The sequence below is a fragment of the Heloderma suspectum genome, chromosome 4 (assembly GCF_057233095.1).
Source record: "Heloderma suspectum isolate Gila_16-S chromosome 4, 16-S_ref, whole genome shotgun sequence".
In the NCBI taxonomy this organism is placed as follows: Eukaryota; Metazoa; Chordata; class Lepidosauria; order Squamata; family Helodermatidae; genus Heloderma; species Heloderma suspectum.
This window is the reverse complement of record NC_139461.1, coordinates 257,168,428-257,188,927: the sequence shown is the minus strand read 5'-3', so window position 1 is coordinate 257,188,927 and position 20,500 is coordinate 257,168,428. Positions and strand designations below refer to the sequence as shown.

Genomic DNA, 20,500 nt, shown 5'->3' with positions numbered 1-20,500 from the left:
TGCAAAGAAATCGAGGAAAACAACAGAATGGGAAAGACTAGAGATCTCTTCAAGAAAATTGGAGATCTCAAGGGAACGTTTTGTGCAAAGACGGGCATGATAAAGGACAAAGAAGGCAGGGACCTAACAGAAGCAGATGAGATTAAGAAGAGGTGGAAAGAATACACAGAAGAACTATACAGGAAAGATCTGAATGTCCCTGATAGCCATGATAGTGCGGTCACCGAACTGGAGCCGGACATCCTAGAGAGTGAAGTCAAGTGGGCCTTAGGAAGCATTAGTAACAACAAAGCTAGCGGAGATGACAGTATTCCAGCCGAGCTATTTAAAATCCTAAAAGATGATGCTGTTAAAGTGCTGCATTCAATATGCCAACAAATCTGGAACACTCAACAGTGGCCACAAGACTGGAAAAGGTCAGTTTACATTCCAATTCCAAAGAAGGGCAACGCCAAAGAGTGTTCAAACTACCGCACAATTGCGCTCATTTCACATGCCAGCAAGGTGATGCTCAAACTCCTACAAGCTAGGCTTCAGCAGTATGCGAACCGAGAACTACCGGAAGTACAAGCTGGGTTTCGAAGAGGCAGAGGAACTAGAGATCAAATCGCCAACATTCGCTGCATCATGGAGAAAGCAAGAGAATTCCAGAAAAACATCTATCTCTGCTTCATTGACTACGCTAAAGCCTTTGATTGTGTGGATCACAACAAACTCTGGCAAATTCTTAAAGTGATGGGAGTACCAGACCACCTTACCTGTCTCCTGAGAAACCTGTACGAGGGTCAAGAAGCAACAGTAAGAACCAGAGATGGAACAACCGATTGGTTCAAAATTGGGAAAGGAGTACGACAAGGCTGCATATTGTCACCCTGCTTATTTAACTTATATGCAGAGTACATCATGAGAAATGCCGGGTTGGATGAATCAGAGGTCGGAATTAAGATTGCTGGGAGAATTATCAACAACTTCCGATATGCAGACGATACCACCCTAATGGCAGAAAGCAAAGAGGATCTCAAGAGCCTCTTGTTGAGGGTGAAAGAGGAGAGTGCAAAAGCTGGTTTGAAACTCAACATTAAAAAAACGAAGATCATGGCATCTGGCCCTATCACTTCCTGGCATATAGAAGGGGAAGAAATGGAAGCAGTGACAGATTTTACTTTCTTGGGCTCCAAGATCACCGCAGATGGTGACTGTAGCCATGAAATTAAAAGACGCTTGCTCCTTGGGAGGAAAGCTATGGCCAACCTAGACAGCATAGTAAGAAGCAGAGACATCACCTTGCCGACAAAGGTCCGTCTAATCAAAGCTATGGTTTTCCCAGTAGTAATGTATGGCTGTGAGAGTTGGACTATAAGGAAGGCTGAGCGCTGAAGAATTGATGCTTTCGAACTGTGGTGCTGGAGAAGACTCTTACGAGTCCCCTGGACTGCAAGGAGGTCAAATCAGTCCATCCTAAAGGAAATCAACCCTGAGTGCTCATTGGAAGGACAGATAATGAAGCTGAAGCTCCAATATTTTGGCCACCTAATGCGAAGAGAAAACTCCCTGGAAAAGACCCTGATGCTGGGAAAGACTGAAGGCAAAAGGAGAAGGGGACGGCAGAGGATGAGATGGCTAGATAGCATCACGGATGCAATGAATATGAACTTGAGCACGCTCCGGGAGAGAGCGCAGGACAGGAAGGCCTGGCGTGCTATGGTCCATGGGGTCATGAAGAGTCGGACACGACTGAACGACTGAACAACAACAACAAAACTAGATGTTCCTAGATAATGAACCAACAAAAATAATGCTACTAAAGAATCCTGAACAACTGTACCCTACCTTAGGGCACAATCCTATGCATGTTTAGACAGAAACAAGTCCTACAATTCCCAGCATTCCCCAGCCAGCAGGGGTTGGCCAATTCCCCAGCCAACATTACAGAATAATTTTAAGTATCTTCAGTAGAATTTTCAAGACAGAAATGATTTTTTTTTAAGTATTTTGACTTCTCACTTATTAAATAATAATAAATGGAATTGTCTATAAACACTGAGGGAAATCCTACAAGTTAAGAATATGCAATTTAAATTAACTGAATTTATGAACAGTTATGCACAGGACGGTAGCTGCGTTTCAAACAAATTTTCCATATTCCTACCGGTAAAAAGTCAATTTGATTAAAAAAACAATCGGAGTCTACTCACAAAGAAGGTATTATATGCATGGCAGATGAATTCAAAATCACCAAGATCAGTTTAAAGCATTGATTTCAACCAAGTTTCTCATTAGAAAACTCACATATTTCCTGAATAAGCAAACATACTAAGGGATTGCTATAACAAACAGAACACATGGTTTTGAAACTAAATAGAGCCTTTATGCTACCTTGAATCACAACTCAAAGACTTTGGTGACGCACCCCACGACAGAATTATATCTGCTTAGAGACAAACAGATTTCTGTTTGGCTCTCTGTACACCTGCAAAAATATTAACCAAGATCACTTACTTGACTGGCTAAGACTGCAATCGCATGCACACTTGTTTGAAAGTAAGATTCGTTGAACGAAGTGGGATTTACTTCTAAGTAAACATCAAGCCAATAGCTCTCCCATTTGGCTCCCCAGCAATATATGTTCAGGCATGCTGCCTGTGAACATGGAAGCTCTACCACTAATAGACCTGTTTCTATTAATTTGTCTAATCCCCTTTTAAAACCATCTAAACTAGTTTCCATCATATTATTATGACAGCAAATTCCATAAATTATAAGGGGTACATATACCTGAACCACACACTGAATGAGCCATACTCCTCCAAACGTCCGTATGATGTTTGTTGGAAAGATGATTATAAGCAGAGCTCCTATACGTGAGAATGACCCTGGCCAATCAGGGCCCCACCTTGCATATAGCTCTCCACACATAAATCCATACACGCAAAGAACTCCTGATGAACACCAAATGGATGTTTATCAGGGGAATATGGTGATGGTGCATGGCAATGGCAGTGAGCAGGGCTAACCCAAACCGCCCCGCAGCCCACTCTACATGTTTATTCAACATGTGGAGGAAGGTCATGTGTACACCCTTTCTGTGTTGTGTGAAGTGCTCTCTTGTCGCCAGTGCATTTCATTGGGTAACCCAGTGTTTTAATATTATGGGAGAGAGAAAGAGAAAGAACTCTTTTCTCTCTTCACCCCATGCATAATCTTGTATTATGTCTGCACTTAGCCCTTCTTCTAAAATAAAATGTCCTGAATGCTTTCTACTTTCCTCATAGGAAAAGTGTTTCAAATACTTGATCATATCGGTTGCCCACTTCTGCATATTTTCCAGCATTTGAGATGGGGTGTCCAAATGTTCACAGTATTCCAAACATGATGGAACCATAGATTTGTATAAAGGCATCATGATACTGGCAATTCATTTTCAATCTCTTTCCCAATAATTCCTGTCATGGAATTTGCTTCCCACCACACACACGCGCGCACACACACTCCAAAGTCACTGTACACCAGGCGTCTTATGGATCTGAATGGATTCCTGAATGCGCTTGGGGATTCTCTGGAGCACACAAACGGCCACTCAGTCAAGACCCTGGTAGGTGGCTGGAATGCTGCCATCACTGGGGGCATTAGATCAGGTGGCTCCAACATGCCCTTTCCCCCTGAACAGGGATCAGACTGCACCATGGTTCAATCCGTGGTTACGAGCCCTGAAACGGGAGGTGAGATGGCTAGAGCGCCAGTGGCGGAAGTCTCACTCCGAAGTTGATTGGACACCGGCTAGAGCTGTATCTTCAGCCTATCACATGGAGATGAAGGCAGCAAAAAAGGAATACTATGCTGCCTCTATCGCATCCGCAGAGTGCTGTCCCAGGAGACTGTTCCAAGTGGTCCGGAGCCTGGTCAGTCCAGTTGCTCTCCTGTGAGGCCTTGGGAAGGCACTTTGCAGATAAAATTGATCAGATCAGGAGTGTTATTCCATGAGCCGTGGATACAGTTAGCGAGCGAGAGGCAGTCTATGGCAAACCGGTTTTGTGGGATCGGTTACAGCTTCTTCCTTCTGATGAAGTGGACAAGGTGCTTTCATCTGTAAAACTGACCACCTGCTTACTTGATCCTTGCCCATCTTGGTTCATTATGAGCTGCAGAGAGAGACTGGGTGAGGGGATCAAGGCGGTGGTGAATGCCTCCCTTCGGGGGGGAGTGATGCCATCAGCCCTCAAAGAGGCAGTGATAAGACTGCTCTTAAAGAAGCCCTCCTTGGATCCCCAAGTTTTGAACAACTTTCGCCCAGTCTCAAATCTGCCATTTGGGGGCAAGATCATTGAGCGGGTGGTGGCGATGCAGTTGAAGACACACTTGGAAGAAGCCAATTTTCTAGATCCATTTCAATCGGGCTTCAGGCCTGGGCATGGGACAGAAACGGCCTTGGTCGCCTTGGTGGATGATATGAGGAGGGCTTTGGATAGGGGTGAATGCTCCTTCCTTGTTCTCCTCACTTTTTTTGATAAAAAAGCTTTTGATACCGTTACCCATGGTATCCTCCTGGACTGCCTGGAGAGGATGGGCATCGGAGACATCCTTCCTCTCCGGCAGGTATCAGAGGGTAGCACTGGGAGTCCAGGTGTCAGACCTGTGGCCGCTCATGTGTGGGGTGCCACAGGGTTCCATCCTCTCCCCGATGCTATTTAATATCTATGTGAAGCTGCTGGGAGCTATCATCAGGAGGTTTGGGGTGCAGTGTCATCAATATTTGGATGACACACAGCTCTACCTCTTGTTCAAATCTTTACCAGGGTTGGCTGTGGAATCCCTGTTTAAATGTCTGGAGATGGTGAGTGGCTGGACGCGAAGGAATAGGCTGAAGCTGAACCCTGACAAGACCAAGGTACTTTTGGTGGGAGACAAGAGGAGGTTGGGGGATGTTGACCTGGTGTTGAATGGGGTACGGCTACCCTTGAAAGACCAGGTCCGCAGCCTGGGGGTCATTTTAGACTCCCAGCTGTCCATGGAGGCTCAGGTGTCAGCTGTGAGCCGGACAGCATTGTACCAACTCCATCTGATATGACGCCTGCGCCTCTACCTTCCCGACCATCTGCTCCCATCGGTAGTACATGCCCTGGTCTCCTCTCGTCTAGACTACTGTAATGTGCTCTCCGTGGGGTCACCCTTGAAGACAGTTCGGAAGCTGCAGCTGGTGCAGAACGCGGTGGCCCGCCTGATTAAATGCAGCCATCAGTGAGATCACATCAGTCCAGTGCTGAAGGAACTGCGCTGGTTGCCAGTTGTTTTCTGGGCCAAATTCAAGGTGTTGGTTTTGACCTTTAAAACCCTATACGGTTCCGGCCCAGCCTATCTCAAGGAGCACCTCCAGCAACACCAGACAGGCCGCTTAACAAGATCAGCCTCAGATGGCCTTCTCTCTGTCCCATCAGCCAGGACAGCTAGGCTGGTGAGGACGAGGGAGAGAGCCTTCTCTGTGGTGGCCCCCACTCTGTGGAACTCTCTCCCTAGGGAACTCCGCCATGCTCCTTCTTTAATCAGCTTCCACCATGCACTGAAAATGTGGTTATTCAGGCAGGCATTTGGGGTGGGTTAGAGTATTTTTAAATAATGTTTTAATGTACAACAATACAATTTAAAACAGTAAAATTATACATCACCCAGAGTGGCCGGGTGACCGGCCAGATGAGCGATTAAGGAATTTAATAAATAAAATAAATAAATAAAATACACCAAGCTTATGTTTTCATTGAGCTATACATTCTGACCCCAAGAACTTCCCTAGTTAGTCACACCAAGTTCAGTCCCCATCAGTTTAATATGTGAAATTAGGATCCCACCACCCCAATATGTATCACTTTACACTTACTTATACGATTCTGTAATTGCCCAGAAATTTCCAGAAGCAAGTTACTACAGAAAAAAGTGCTTCTCCGCAAGATGGAAAGCAAGCATCCCCACTGTTTCACAGCATCATAAATATTCATAATTTGAAACTGAAAACACTGCAGGTCTCAGGTAGCTGGAGGATATAATAGTCGTACTGAACATCCATCCGGGCTCAGTAGATAATCCTAGCATGAGTAGGGATACCATCTCTGGGATCCTTAACCCTCTAATGGTTTGCTTGTTCCTGGTTCTAGGAGGAAGCCCACAATAGTACGCATGTCTTATTTCATTCCTCCAGGGTTCCCAATCTGGCCCTCTGGGATTCCCAGAAGGCCATGCCCCCTTCTCCTGGTTCCACCCACTCTCCTACAACTACTAATCATTTGGTGGTTTACCATCTTTCGTGCAGTTTTTCCCCCATTCTAAAAGGCTGAAATTCCTCTCCTAAGTCTTAGTTACTGGCAGTGAAAGCTTTAAAGCTAAAATATGCTGGTATTTTTGGTCCTGCCCCTTTTGCCTTCAGCCCTGCCTACCCCTAGAAGGTGGCCCTTGAGAACTTCTCCAAAATGGAATTCGGTCCTCGGGCTGAAAGAGATCCTATGCACCCCTATTTTACCCTATGTGTTTGATAGATAGTTGTGATTAAGTTTTAAGAGATTTTTAGGATTCAAAATTTATATTTGGTTTTATTTCTAAATCAGGTTATTTTTTAGAGACATTTACTATAATTAAAATGTTAAGAAGTCTGACTTAAACTTTAGAAGAAACCATGTAAACTCTACATCTTTTAAAAGGTATTTTTCATCCACCCTGAACTATAAGCCATTGTTGTAGTTCACTTCTGAGAAGCTTTCAGGAGAAGACAGATATAAAGGCCTACACAGCACAGTACCTGACAGAATGCCTCTCCTGGCATAAACTGACCCACACACTACACTCTGCATCTAAGGCCCTCCTTCAGGAGCCTCTTCCTAGGGAGGCTAAGAGGGTGGCAACAAGGGAGAGGGCCTTCTCGGTGGTGGCTCCCCATTTATGGAATAATCTCCCTGATGAGGCCTGCCTGGCGCCAACACTGTCACCTTTTCAGCACCAGGTTAAAACTGCCCTCTTCTCTCAGGCATTTGGCAGCGTATAATGAGTCTCTTGATTGTCTCTGGCTCATTGTTTTTGTTTTAGATATATGTTGTTGTTCTATGTTATTATGTGAATGGTTTTATACGATGTATTTTACTGCTTTTTCATTTTTGTGAACCGCACAGAGAGCTTCAACTATGGGGCAGTATAGAAATACAATAACTGAATGAATGAATGAATGAATGCATGCATGCATGCATGAATGAAACAAGGTGTTGCAGAATTACAATCCCTGTCATTCAAATATAAAACCCCAAAAAGTATATATTGATCTTTCAGCGAGCCAAAGCTCATGGACAAGCAGTGCCATCTCCAGAGACCTAGGTCTTATCCCATTTAACCAACACAGGTGATGGATTCTAGCACCTCTGTTGCTGCAAGCTGAATGCTTCTATTATAGTAACATCATATGAGAAGGAGAGTGGGATGCAAAGAAAGCCAAGTCCAATCCACTTTAAATTGTCAGACTGAAACTATCAGCTTAGAACAGCCGTGCAAGTACAAGTAGTAGATCTACAAACGTTATTAGCTCACAATTTACTACCTGGCTCATTAGTCATTTGTGGTAGCACATTAATGGTTTAAAGAGGAAACTAACTTGTAATTTATAAAAACCTTTCTTGTCTGGTCACCTACAGGCTATTCTTACCTCCTGCAGGCAACCAGGGGAGTGGCTACTTCAAAGCCTAGCTTTAAAAAAAAAAAAAAACACTTTGAATAAAGTGAAAGCAACACAGAGCATAGAAAACCTAGCCACTTGTCAGGCCAGTTTAAGCACTAAGAAAGTTTGTCATCACTCTGATAATATTTCTCTCCAGAAATTATTATTTCTTTTCATCCCACACTTCAACTAAAAGTACCCACAGTGGTGTACAACAAACCGAAAGGCACAGCATAAAGTTTGGTATTGCACAAAACTAGTATTGCAAGCCTGATCCTAGTTCCCAATATTAAGCAGACGCTGACTGTTCATTTATTACATTTTTCTCTGAAATCATAATTAAAAAGTTAATTTACTAAATCAAGTTCACATGAGAGATCCAGGATTGTATAGTGGTTACAGTCAAATTGGGACTCAGGAGATCGAGGTTCTAGCCCCCACTCAGCCATGAAGCTCACTGGGTAACTTTGGGCCTGTCACTGACTCTCAGCATAACCCAGCATGGCACCTGTGGGGACCTCCAACGGCAGCCACAAAGCTTTCCCCTCCCTGCCCCCTTAAAAAAAATTAAGAAAAACCTTGGAAAATATTAGGGCAGTCTTCTTTCTCATCCTTTAGCTTTGCTCTTTCTCTCCCATCTACCCCTTTGTCTTGCATTAGCCCTCTCCCTCCCAGCCTCTAGCCTTGCTCTTTCTCCCCCCACCTCACTACCTCTTTAGCTCACTTTTGACTCGCCAGGCTGCCATGGCAGCCATTATGTGACCAGCCACATCCAATGAGGGAGCCATTTTGTGATGGCACTAACAGCAGTTTCTCAAATTCCCAAATGTGCCCATGGGTCCAAAAACATTGGGGAACCGTGGCATAACCTACCTCACAGGGTTGTTGTGAGGATGAAATGAAAACGAGGAGGATCACATAAACCACCTTGGGCTCCCTTGAGGAAAAAAAGATGGGATATCAATGTAATAATGGATGAATAATGAATGAAGCAAAAGGTTCTCACAAAATTTTTTCTAATATTCAGTGGGTACAATTCTCCATCACATGCAAACATTTCATTTAACCAAAAGTTCATGATGATTTGCTGCTTACTATATTCTAACAAGTAGGACTTGCAACGAAATGCTACAGTGCTCCTGTTCATTGTTCCAGTTAGCCATTCCCTGCTCCATGATACTCCATTCCATCCCCCTCCCACCCAATTCTCCCATCAGCGAGCCGGCATTTCTTGGCCACTGAGTATACTCAGTCCTCGCCGGGCTTGGCGAGAGGGGGGGGATTTTCCTGCCATGGGATTTTCTCCTAAACGTTATGGACTTCTACAAACCCTGGAGTTCCCCCAAGCAAGCTGATACCTCCCTCTTGTGTGTGGATGGCGCTGCTCTGGCTACATAAGGATCCACACTCATCTCTGAACTTTGGAAATAGAGGGAACGATGCTAGCTAGATACCCATCTGGGAGGGAGATTTGGATACTTCACACATCTTGAGATTTCAAATGTTATAAGGCCTTCATCATTTTCTAATCATGTTGAATTCTTTGGTCACATATACAAGCTCTTCAACCACTTCCTATACCAAATGGAATTTTATACTGTATTTTTCCCCAGGAAATTGACACACCAGCTAATGCGACTGGTGTTGCACTAAAGCAGTTTACGCTAGCACAACGTAATTTACGTTACCAGTTGCGCCCTCTTCGATACTGCCCTGTATTTGTACTTTGCCCTCCTTTTGGATCAGACTCTCATGAGGCCAAAATATTCATAGCAATAGCTTAGCATAACAACAATCTTGCAAGGTAGGTCAAGTTAAGTGAGGTGACATCCAAAATGAACCAATAAGTTTCATTGCTACCAGGGATTTGTACCTATGTTTCCCACATCCAAGTCGAACATTGTAGCTCCTGGCGCTCTATTAACCAGACTCCCATCACTGTCTACACAGGAAATCCTGCCTTGATTTACCAGCTCTCTTTTTATAGAAGTCTTGTTCAGATGTGAAGTGTTTTTCCAAACACACTCAAGGCATTGCTTGGAGCAAATAAGTTTCCATCTATATGCTCCTCAGGAACAAAACATTTCATTTGACCTTTGAGGATTCTGTGTTGTGGGCTGCTTAGACATTTATTCAGAAAAACAAGATCAAATCAATTTAGAACATATTCAACTGGGCCCTGAGAGCTTAGATTAATGTCCTTTAATCTCATAGCCATTTCAAAGGCTGAGAATTCTCTATGAAGTAGAATTGAGACAACATGATTTTATAGCATAACCAGGTTTTATCCTTACAGCCTTATAGTGTAAGAACAAATAATACTTTTTGAACTAGGAAAAATGATAGCTTTAACATAGTACGTAGAACAGCCCGCAGCAGCACAATCTGTGGCCAGCTACAACATTCACAAGACAGACATGCTTTTTAGAATTTTAAACTGACAAAACGGGCACTAAGGGCGCAATCCTATGGGTTGCACCCTGGGTTCTCATAAGCCCCCAAATTTGGAGGCTTACGAAGGTGCCTCACGCCTCTCTCTCTACATTTTCACTGGACAGGTGATTTCATCCATCTAGTGGAGGCTTCAGTGAAGGGGAAAGGAAGGAGGCTGGGGTGGTAATAGGAAAAGGTGTAAGGTAGTTGCCCCAGTCTCCTCCCCTCCCCACTCCCAGGAATGCCCCCTTTCTGCTGCCCCCATGCTGTTTTGTGAGCACGGAGAGGTAGCCAGCATGGTTCTCTCAGTGCCAGCTACAAGGGGGAGGGGGAAGGGAGCGTGGTTTTCTAGCTACAAGGTCGGAGCCCTGTTTCTATCCTCACATCCAGAAAACCGAACAATCTTATGTTCCCCAGACACTGCCTAGTGGCTGTAGGACTGCTTCCTCCCTCGACTTACTAAATGCCACTCACTGGGAAAGTGGCAACTCAAGTACAGCAAAGATTTAGAATCAAGTCCAGAAAAATTCCTTAAAAGGACATGGGCAGCAGGAAGGGGAGAACACAAAATAGTAGAACTATTAAAAACCTATTTGTTTATAAGTTTCCACTGAACAGATAATACAAAAATCAGGCTTAAATTCATTCCATTATCTCCAGTTAATGAAAGTTACTATACTGAGGAACAAGCTACTGCCTTGTTGCTTATGCAAAAAAGTTTGCACACTCATATTCTCTGAGTTATACACAGAAATCCAAAGTGTGGGAATTTCCGTAAGAGCCCTTCATCATCAATATCAATGGCACAAAGAATCTCTAGGGCTACAATTGGGCTAAAGAAGCTATCGCACAGCATGGGAACGGTTGCTTTAATAATGCAAGGAGAGATCGCCACAAGGAGTAAAAAAATGGAACACTTCGTGTTTTCCTTTAAGGTAATTTGATGGGCCAAATGTGTAATGTTAAAGTAGACACGACATGTAAAACCATCTTTAGGCCAACTTGCATGTATGCCGAATGGTTTGGGAAGAAAAATTATAGCCATGCGAACACACCAACTTGACAGTCTTCATTTCAACTCAAATGTACATGCTATGCCAGCAGAACTAACAGCCGTATAGTATGGCTTCTTTCAAGAGGCCTTTAACAAGATACTTGTAGCTCAGCTTATCTGACAAACACAGGAAGCTTCCCTCACAACTGGGTTTCAAAGTTTCTTTCATCTACTGCCATCATGCAAGGCACACTAAGGACGCAGAGACACTTGCCAGAAGAGGTACAGACTCCTTAGAACCTTTGGGCACATCCTGACTAGGCCTCAGTCTCGCCCACTCTCAAGGTTCTGCCTGAAAATACCACAGGTTTTAGGTCAAGGGGAGATTGAAGCTGTTTCAAACGTGGAAGAGTATGAAATAGAGGGTCACTTTTGCTCCACTGGTGCAATAGTTCAGCATGTTATCTTGTTTCTTCCTCTTTACATCTTCCTCCTTTATTTGCCTCCATCTTGGCTCATCTCCTACATTTGACTTCTTGGCTGTGCCTAGATTCTACTGATTTCTCCTTCCTCATCCCAGCTCACCTCTGGTCTCCAAAGCTGTATTCAAACCTTATCCCAACTCAAAGCTGGCTTCCAAATTAAGGGGTAGGGAAAGTGCTTAGCATGGGGACATGCACTGCAAGTTCCATATGCTGCAATATAGGAACTCACCAAAATGGAAACAAGTATCAGCACTTGCTGCTCATGCTTTAGTTCTTATGTAGGAAGAGGAAGGGAGTGGGGAGGAAGAAGGATGAGTTCTGAGAAGTCAGGTATGCTCAAATATGCTTTACACATTATATTATGTTTGTCAGCCAGTCTAGTCAGAAGTCATGGAGATGTTGGCCTTAGTTTATTCATAATGTAACTGCTTGTGTAACCAAGTTCACTTCAGAGTTTTATGCTCTATTGAACACTTCTTCATTAAGTGGAACATAGGTAAGATTATTACACTTGCAATTCTACCCAATTACTGTAAAAAAGCTGATTAAGCCACATTTTTTCCATGAGAACTTCATGCAGAAAGACTTTTTCCTACTCAGAGAGCCCATCATACAGAGAATGAACTCATTTCAGATGCCAGCATCAGGATTTTAGACCAGACTGGCACAGTTATGATAGTTTAGCAATAAACACTAATATTTCTCAGTTGCTAGGGTATACCCAGAAAAAAAGGGGGGGGGAATCCTGGATGTGATTTCAGCATGTTCTGTTTCCAAACAAGGAAACTGGATAGATTCAGTACCAGTTTAGCCTGCAATCCATGGGGATTTCTTAAATCCAGGAACCTTCATTGCAGATGTACATCTGGGTAACTTTAGAAGTAGTCAACTATCAGAAACTACGTATATGGTTCACCAGAACTGTGCTTCATTGCCTTCCTTTTTATTAGATAAGTAATAGGAAACATTGTACTTTACTCATTCCAACAAAAGATAAGCAGCAGGATCTGAATTTTGCATTATAATCCTTTACAAACAAGTAAATGCTGCACTCTTTTTATTATATCCTATAGAATACCAAATGAGAGCCATTAGTTACACTACCCTACGTGCCATCAAGCATGCAGCCAAACTGTTACATGGGTATGTGAATGACCAGATTAAAGACAATAACGCCCATCATTCCTCCAAACCTCTAATCTTTATTTATGCTATGAGAATTTGGGTACTAGCCTTCCAGAAGAATACAATTCTGAATTCAAAGTGAAGTCAATAGTTGCAAGATAACTTGGTATTGAAAGAAGATTAGAAAGCAACATCTCTCTCTTGTCCCATGATTGAATCAAGTTAGCTATCACACACGCTATAAAGATAACCAAGTACCAACTTTCAAAGCCCTAAATGGCTTGGGGTCGGGTTACCTGAAGGATCATCTCCTCCGCCTGGAAGAGACCTCATCTTCAGAGACCCTCGTCTGGTTGCCCCCACCAAATAAGTGAAGCAGGTAGCTAGTAAGGAGAGGGCCTTTTCAGACATGACTCCCTGGTTGTTTTGAGATACCCTCCCCTGATGGGCTTGCCTGGCACCTATGTTAGAGTATTTTCAGTGCCAGGTTCTTATTCCTCATGGAATAAGATTCTTGAAATAACACTTATTCCTCATGGCATTTTAGCCCTTCAGTTTTTGTTGCTTTTAAATCTCTTATTTTGTTTTTAGATTTTTAAAACCAAAGTAAAAACAAGCAGCGGTGTATACTGTAGCTTTAAACTTTTAAAAGTACTATATTATGTTTTATCAAATTGTTGTATTTTATGTTTTTAAGTGTTGTGAACCATCCAGAGAGCTCTGGCTATTAGGTAGTATAAAAATGTAATAAAGAAATAAAATATTTCTCAGTAAGAGCAGATATGTTTGCTGTAGTTTCACTGCTGCTACACTTCCATTTCCTGCAGCAGACTATGAACTGTGGATGACAAACATGTATATGCCAGTGCACGTATGTCCTAGCACAATCAGGGGTTACAGGAGCACATACATGGATATTTAATGACAGAGATTATATTATTCACGCTTTCATGACTGTTGTGTTAAACCACAGCCATCCTGAGTACAGCTGAGCAATTTAGACTGACAACATTCCATAACAACATACCAGTACTGGTCTTCTGATTAGGATTGCTGGATTTTCTTTATTTTAAGCATGACAAAACATCAGTTTCATGAGCCCCTTATTTCACAGTACAATAGCTCCACAGCATTATGAAGTGTATAACAGATTTCTGAAATATTCCTCATTTTTGAAATTCTGACCTCTCCCACTGAAATCAAAGGGACTACTGTTGGACAGAGTGAACTAAGTTTAACATGCTACAAGGTGTTAAGCTATACAGACAGAGCTCCGTGACTTTCCCACAACTACCAAGTCTTCATGGGGCATCCTTAAATCACAAAGCTTAAGGATGAAAAACACACACTATATTTAGGTGTTTTGCTGCAACCACACATTTATAGGACTAGTAAACATAGCCATGAGTTCGGGGGGAAAGCTACAGCACAAACACAGATTCTACAGCCAGAATTAAGCAAATCATACAGAAATAATTCTGTACCAGCACAGATTTCTAAAGGCTCCGTCAAAGATAGACAGACAGACAGATATTTCAAGTCTTACAACTGCCAAACTCAATTCCACTTTATGCCAACAATGCCCCCCCCCCCGCCCCAGTGTGGGAGGGGGGATACAATCTATAGCATTTGACATATCAGAGCACACATCTGCTCAGTGCGCTGTTTCAACTGTGAACTATTTCTGATCGTCTTTACACAACTGCTTCAAAGGAAGTAGTACACAAAACTAAATACCCTGCACTAATGAACTCAGCCCCAATGGCCACTGCTGAAATCTGGGCTGTGGATATCATACATGCATCTGCATATAAACATGCATAATGCCTAGAGCTGCCTTAAGTTCTAATGCCAATAGGGTTTCGTTTCACGTTCAGCCTGCAAAGGTTTTGCGATCTGAAGTCCAATCAAAACTGACCCCAAACATATGGTTATATGCCTCATTTTAACCCTCCATTTAGCCATATTACTTGCTCTTTGATCACTACACAGGCCTAATATTGCTTCCTTGATTATAATGATCTCAAGGTAGCCCAGCAGCTTTGAAAGGGGGGTGGGGAAAAGAGAGAGAGAGAGAGAAAGAGAGAGGGAGAATCATTCAGTCACACATTTATTAAACACCATGCAGCTATTAAAAGAGAAGAACTCATCATCTATGCTAAATAGTGAAGACATACGGCTTTTTCAAGTAACAATAGTTGTTTTGCCAAAGTGTCAACCTTTGATTAAAAAAATACCATGTATGAAAATAGATTTGTTTATAGACTCAGTAGAACACAGGACTTCCTGTTTCAGCTGAACTCTGCCTTAAAAACGACACACGTTCTCCTGTCAGGTCATACAGCCAGCAGTTCATCTGTCACCAATTGCAAAGAAAGGTTCTTCAGACCTGCCATTGGACATGTGAACTGAATAGTCCAGAGTTTGGTCCACAACAACAAAATGAATGCTCAAACTATTTTATCACCAAGCACAATAAAAATCTTTTTTCTTTTTTGGTAATCAACGAATCAAAAAAGCATTTTTTTCATTTGCTGCCATGAATATTCTACTGAAAAAACAAAACACTGAACATTTCCATTGCAAAAGAATGCAAGGGCCTGGCATTCTCAAAGCCACTCTAACAATATCATAATCATGTCAGTAATAATGTAATATTTTCCATTGCTTCTGCAAAGTTTAAAAAGTTATGAGCACAACCCACTCAGCATCTCTCTCGCACGTCCCATTAAAATAAACATAACTGCACAAGACATCTGTGCTTTTGCACTACTTCCATTTATTTCAACAGAATTTGCACTGGAGAGGCTTCCAGCAGAACATACCTTAGATGTTTACAACACAATCCTATGCATGTTTAGACAGAAAAAGTCCTACAACTCCCAGCGTTCCCCAGCCAGCATGGCTGAATCAGGAATGCTGGGAGCTGTAGGACTTTTTTCTGTCTAAACATGCAAAGGATTGTGCCCTCAGGGTATTACAGCTATGATCCACTGGATCCCTTCTGTGTGTTCAAGGTGCTCTGTGCACACAGGGAGGAGTTACAGTCCCCTTATGCCATTTCTAATGCCACTTGCGACAGTTTCCCACTTTGTGAATTGTTGGGGGCTGGTATGGCTGAAAATCCAGCTGATATTCCAGTTTAACCCTTGCATTAAATAATATAAAATCCTTTTAAAAATCATCAGAGACATTGTGCATTCAGTTAGAAACCCTGACATAAAAATATAGCCAATTCGTGCTACGGTTAAACCAAATGGCAAATACTTTATGACTAGGGCAACAGGGTAGTAAATTTCATGTCCACTTCAATTGCACAACATGGCAACATCAGTGGTATAAATATCTCAAACTTGAATCAGAAGAGTATATTTATTTCAGTTGTAAATATATATCTGCACATCTCCACAGTAATACTATCAACATAAGTGACTGCTTATTGTTCTAAAAAACAAAAAACTCCACCTATTTCATACCAGTTGCTCACTGATATTGCTGCTTTGATTTTAGATATCTCAACTTGTGTCTGGAAATTTCCCAGTCTTTCTAGCAAACAAACTATCAGCGAAGGGCACATGAATAATACCTCAAGGATTACTAATGGCACAACTAAACTATTTTGAAAGTTTTACAGTCACAGAGAATATAATACAGCCATTTCCCAATATACGTGGGATGTTTAGATGTTTTGGAATTGAAACACGATATATACTAAGCTGTCTATGTGCCTAAGTTATCTAGAACAACTTAAAGATAACTTTTTTAAGATTCACACACACCAGATTTCAGCCATCACCAAGGACTCTTTAAATGCATGAGGCTTGGATAACAAGGGGGTACTTCTCAGGAAGGAAGTGATGTATATAGAACAGAATTACTTTTTAACACCATGTTAAAATAGAAGATTGGCATCAAGTACAGACAACATGACCACTCTTCCTCTCCACACACACCCCGCCCCACACCATGACACACTGCAGATAATACAGATCACTCCAAAAAGGGAAATGCCATATACTATTTCAAAATAGGAAGTGCTATAGACAGACAACTGTATTAATGACAGGGGAGGCTCAGTTCCCCACCCCCAAAAAAGCGTTCACTGATGTCACCCTGAAAATGAAGCACAAGTTTTAGTATGTTGCAATACTGTCAGCTTGATAATTCAGTAGCAATGCCAGCTTTAGCAGTTACTGACAACTTTAAAACTAATATGCATTTTAGAGCAGTTTGCAAGTTGCCTCAGGTTTCCCATTAAACTTTTGCCTTCAAATTTCAGCACAATGATGGAGGGGGATGGGGGAGAGGAGGAAGCACTCACAAACACACACCTAATTTAGCTGGTGAAATAGTCAGCTCTCAGAAGCCACAAAATACCCTCTTTCATACTGCTCATTTTTATTTGCATTAATCTGTGATAGCAAACAAAGAGCTTCTCACAATGACTTATCTACACTAAGGCTAGGGGCCTTTTCAGGTACAGTAGCTAAAACCCAAGGGCTGTAGTGCCACAGCTGAACCAGCCAATGTGACCACAGCAAGAACTCCTACTAATAGGAGAACCCTGTAAACCAGTAATGAAAGCAGCATCCCATATTCCTAGAAAACACAAATGCTCAGCTTAATCATTCCTAATCACTGCACATCCAACTCTCAGCATGGAGAAGGCCACGCTCGTACACCTATTGGATGGTGCCTATGACAGCAATAGGAGGCATCAAAAGCCCTCCCTGCACCATTTTGAATTGACTCCTCTGTCAAAAATATGTTTCTGTTGATGCTCATGCTCTTTTTAATTTCAGAATCTCTGCTTCGAAGACTTTGTAGTCTCCAAGTGCAAGCTTGCTACAAAGTTCAACAACAACAACAAAAGATTCCCCACTGTGGGAAAGAGAACAGTTAGTGCTAGAGGAAAGGAGTACTGACACTGTCAAAGAGAGGGCTGTTCATCTGGAAGCAGCCGAAGGCTCTGCCACAGAAGGGACATCTTGACCTCTGGGACCTCAGCAGAACTGCTTTTACAGAACAGAAGAGGAGACCTACCTCAGCACGGGTAGGACAATAGACTTGCAGCAGCCACAGGACAAATCTGAGAATGGTAAGGAGAAGCCAAGCTAGCAGGGAACTTCCCACACTCAAAACAGAGAAGTACAGGCTCTCTGGCGCCTGGTTTCTTTTTCCTGATACCCTGTTGTATGGGAAATTCTGTATTTTACTTCCCCATTACTGGAACCAAGGAGGAGCAGAGGTCTGAGGGGAGAGGAAGGGGAGCATACTCTGGCAGCAACTCAAGCCTTTGGCATGCAGGGCCCTGCATGCCAATGACTCCAGCATGATACGTCAGGACCCCATCTGGGCATCAAGGCAACCTTGTGGTAGGTATGCCAGGCAATCAGTAGTGGGTCCTGGAGACACAACTGGTTCCACTTCTATAACGGGGATTATAACCTTATAGCAGGTCCCAAGCAGAGTTAAGATTCTATTGGTTAAGCCCCCTGATATCATTATTTTTGGGAAACACCATTCTATACCACAGAGGTACTCTGAAGAGAAGGGCCCACCATGTTAGTGCCAAAGACATCAAATGGTTACGAGCATACGTCTGGAAAAAGACGTCTGCCTAGCATCGGCCCCCAGCCGCCTACACTGCACTTCCCAAAGAAGGAGCAACCCCCAACAGATCTGTCTAAGGAAGAAGGAAGAGTTCCAGTTGCCCCATAAAAATAAATCCCACCATTCATCTAGTCCTTCTGGAGGATGGGCCCATCCCCTTTAATCCTTTACAGACATACAGAAGGAGAGGCACACTTCATGTGGTAGTGGGTCCCTCACTACACTTTGGGATGGGGCAAAGGCTGACAGGATGCAGTGGGAACATCCTCCCTCTCCTATCACCAGCTATCCTTCGCTGACAAGTAGACAGAGCAACCCCAAGAGGGGGGATCTTTCAGAGAACCCGCTCTAAGATATCGGGGGGGGGGCGGGGGGGGTTAAGGAGAAAAAAAGTGGATCAGTGCTGTCAAATCACATCAACCCCCCGCCTTTCTCGCCTCCCTGCCTGCCTGCTTCTCCCGCACCACCACCACACACGCTGAATGTGGGAGCCTGGCTCCTCTAACCCCTTGATCGAAAACGCTTCTTCCTCATCAGTCATGGGTGACGGCCAAGACCTCCACGGCAACCCCCCCACACACACACACGCTATACGGGCACCCATTACATCCACTCCGGCCAGCCACTTCTCCGGCCCGGCTCCAGCCTGGCTGTTAGCGAGTCTCCCTCCGGAGCCCTCCTTTTTCCTGGCGCGGGGCGTGCATCAGCCGCCCGCCCGCTCCCCTCCTGCCTCGTCTTTGGGCTTGGGGGTGCTGGGGGGGAGGCGGCACTGCAGCCGCCCGCTTCGGAGGGAGAACACCCTGCCTGGCCCCTCCCTCGCGGGCCCTGAGCCAAGGGGAAGCAGCAGGGCCCCTCGGCCTGGCGGCGAGAGGGAGGCGATTGGGCCCCGCGCTGGGCCGGGAAGGGCGAGACCGAGCAAGCCGCCGCCGCGCCCTTCCTGCCGCCGCACTCACCCCGTCGTTGCCGCTGCGTGCCGGGGCGAGCCGAGCCGCCCGCCCGCTTCCTTCCTCCGGCTCTTCGGTGCCTGCCTGCCTGCCTGCCTGCCTGCGCTGCTCGGGGCTCGGCGGTGGCTCCAGTCCTCGGCGGAGGCAGCTCGTCCGCTCCGCCCCCCTCTCCGCCTCCCGCCGGGGCTTGGGGAAGGGCCGCCGAGCCGGCGAGGGAGGAGCGAGAGCGCGACGGGCGAAGGGGCGGGGCGGAGCGGAGCAGCGCGGCCAGTCCAGGGAGCAAAGGCAAGAGAGGCGGGTTGGCGGGCGGATGGCGGAGGCCGCGCCTCCGCTCTTTCATATGAGAGGCTGATCTGTTGCCTTTTCATTCGGAATGAAGGTGGCCGCGCTAGATAGAGAGAGAGAGAGAGAGATTAAAATATTTATATATCAATATCTATTTATATTTATAGATATAAATATATAAAATATTTATATAGATAAATAAATAAGTATTTATCTATATAAATAAAATTATATAGAAATGCATTATGTAACATTTATATAATTCTAAAGGGGCCGCGGTGGCTTAGTGGTTAAGACGCTGAACTGCAGACTGGAAGGTCAGCAGTTCGAGACCCGAGTGCCGCGTGACGGAGTGAGCTCCCGTCTTCGGTCCCGGCTCCTGCCAACCTAGCAGTTCGAAAGCAAGAAATTGCAAGTGGATAAATAGGTACTGCCTTGGCGGGAAAGGTAACAGCGTTCCGTGCACCTCGGTGTTCAGTCATGCCAGCCGCATGACCACGGAAGCGTCTTCGGACAGCGCTGGCTCTTCGGCTTAGAAACGGGGATGAGCACCGCACCCTAGAGTCGGACACGACTGGTTGGGGACACCTTTACCTTTAAGAGTGTGCTTAACATGGCCATTCATTCTGAATGAAAAGGCAATTGATCAGCGGCTGTTGCTAGTGTCTAGGAGAAGGAGACAACGGCCCACAGCCATCTCTCCTCCCTTTCTCGGCCCTGCAGCAGAGGCTGGAATTAGAGCCGAGGGGGGTCTGGCCTGGAAGCCTCCAGAAATGAATCTCTCCCATTGGAACCACCACACAGGTAGCACCTCCTCATCTGAACTCTACCCCCCCCCCGGGGGGGGAGGCAGGCAGGCCGTGGCTGCTCCTGCCTCTGTGTGTCAGCAGGGCCAGCCCAAGAGATTGGGCTACCTGAGGTGAAGAACAAGACATCG

General features: G+C 44.4%; 1 protein-coding gene across 17 annotated transcripts in view; it reads right to left on the bottom strand.

Moving 5' to 3' along the window:
- The window catches only part of RAP1A (RAP1A, member of RAS oncogene family), a 137,832-nt gene extending 118,170 nt beyond the window's left edge, over positions 1-19,662 (bottom strand). For 4 of the 17 annotated variants that reach the window (XM_084853437.1, XM_084853442.1, XM_084853441.1 and 1 more), the window contains exon 1: positions 18,942-19,088. Coding sequence is in view for 3 of the 17 variants with exons in the window: in XM_084853447.1 (XP_084709573.1) it covers positions 8,558-8,621; positions 19,288-19,646 (423 nt within the window). In the remaining 14 variants the exon portion in view is untranslated. Of the gene's footprint in view, positions 1-8,557; positions 8,622-17,647; positions 17,910-18,941; positions 19,089-19,287 lie in introns of those variants that run through there. The other 13 variants (XM_084853433.1, XM_084853432.1, XM_084853435.1 and 10 more) reach the window with 10 other exon arrangements.
- Positions 19,663-20,500: the final 838 nt, after the last annotated feature.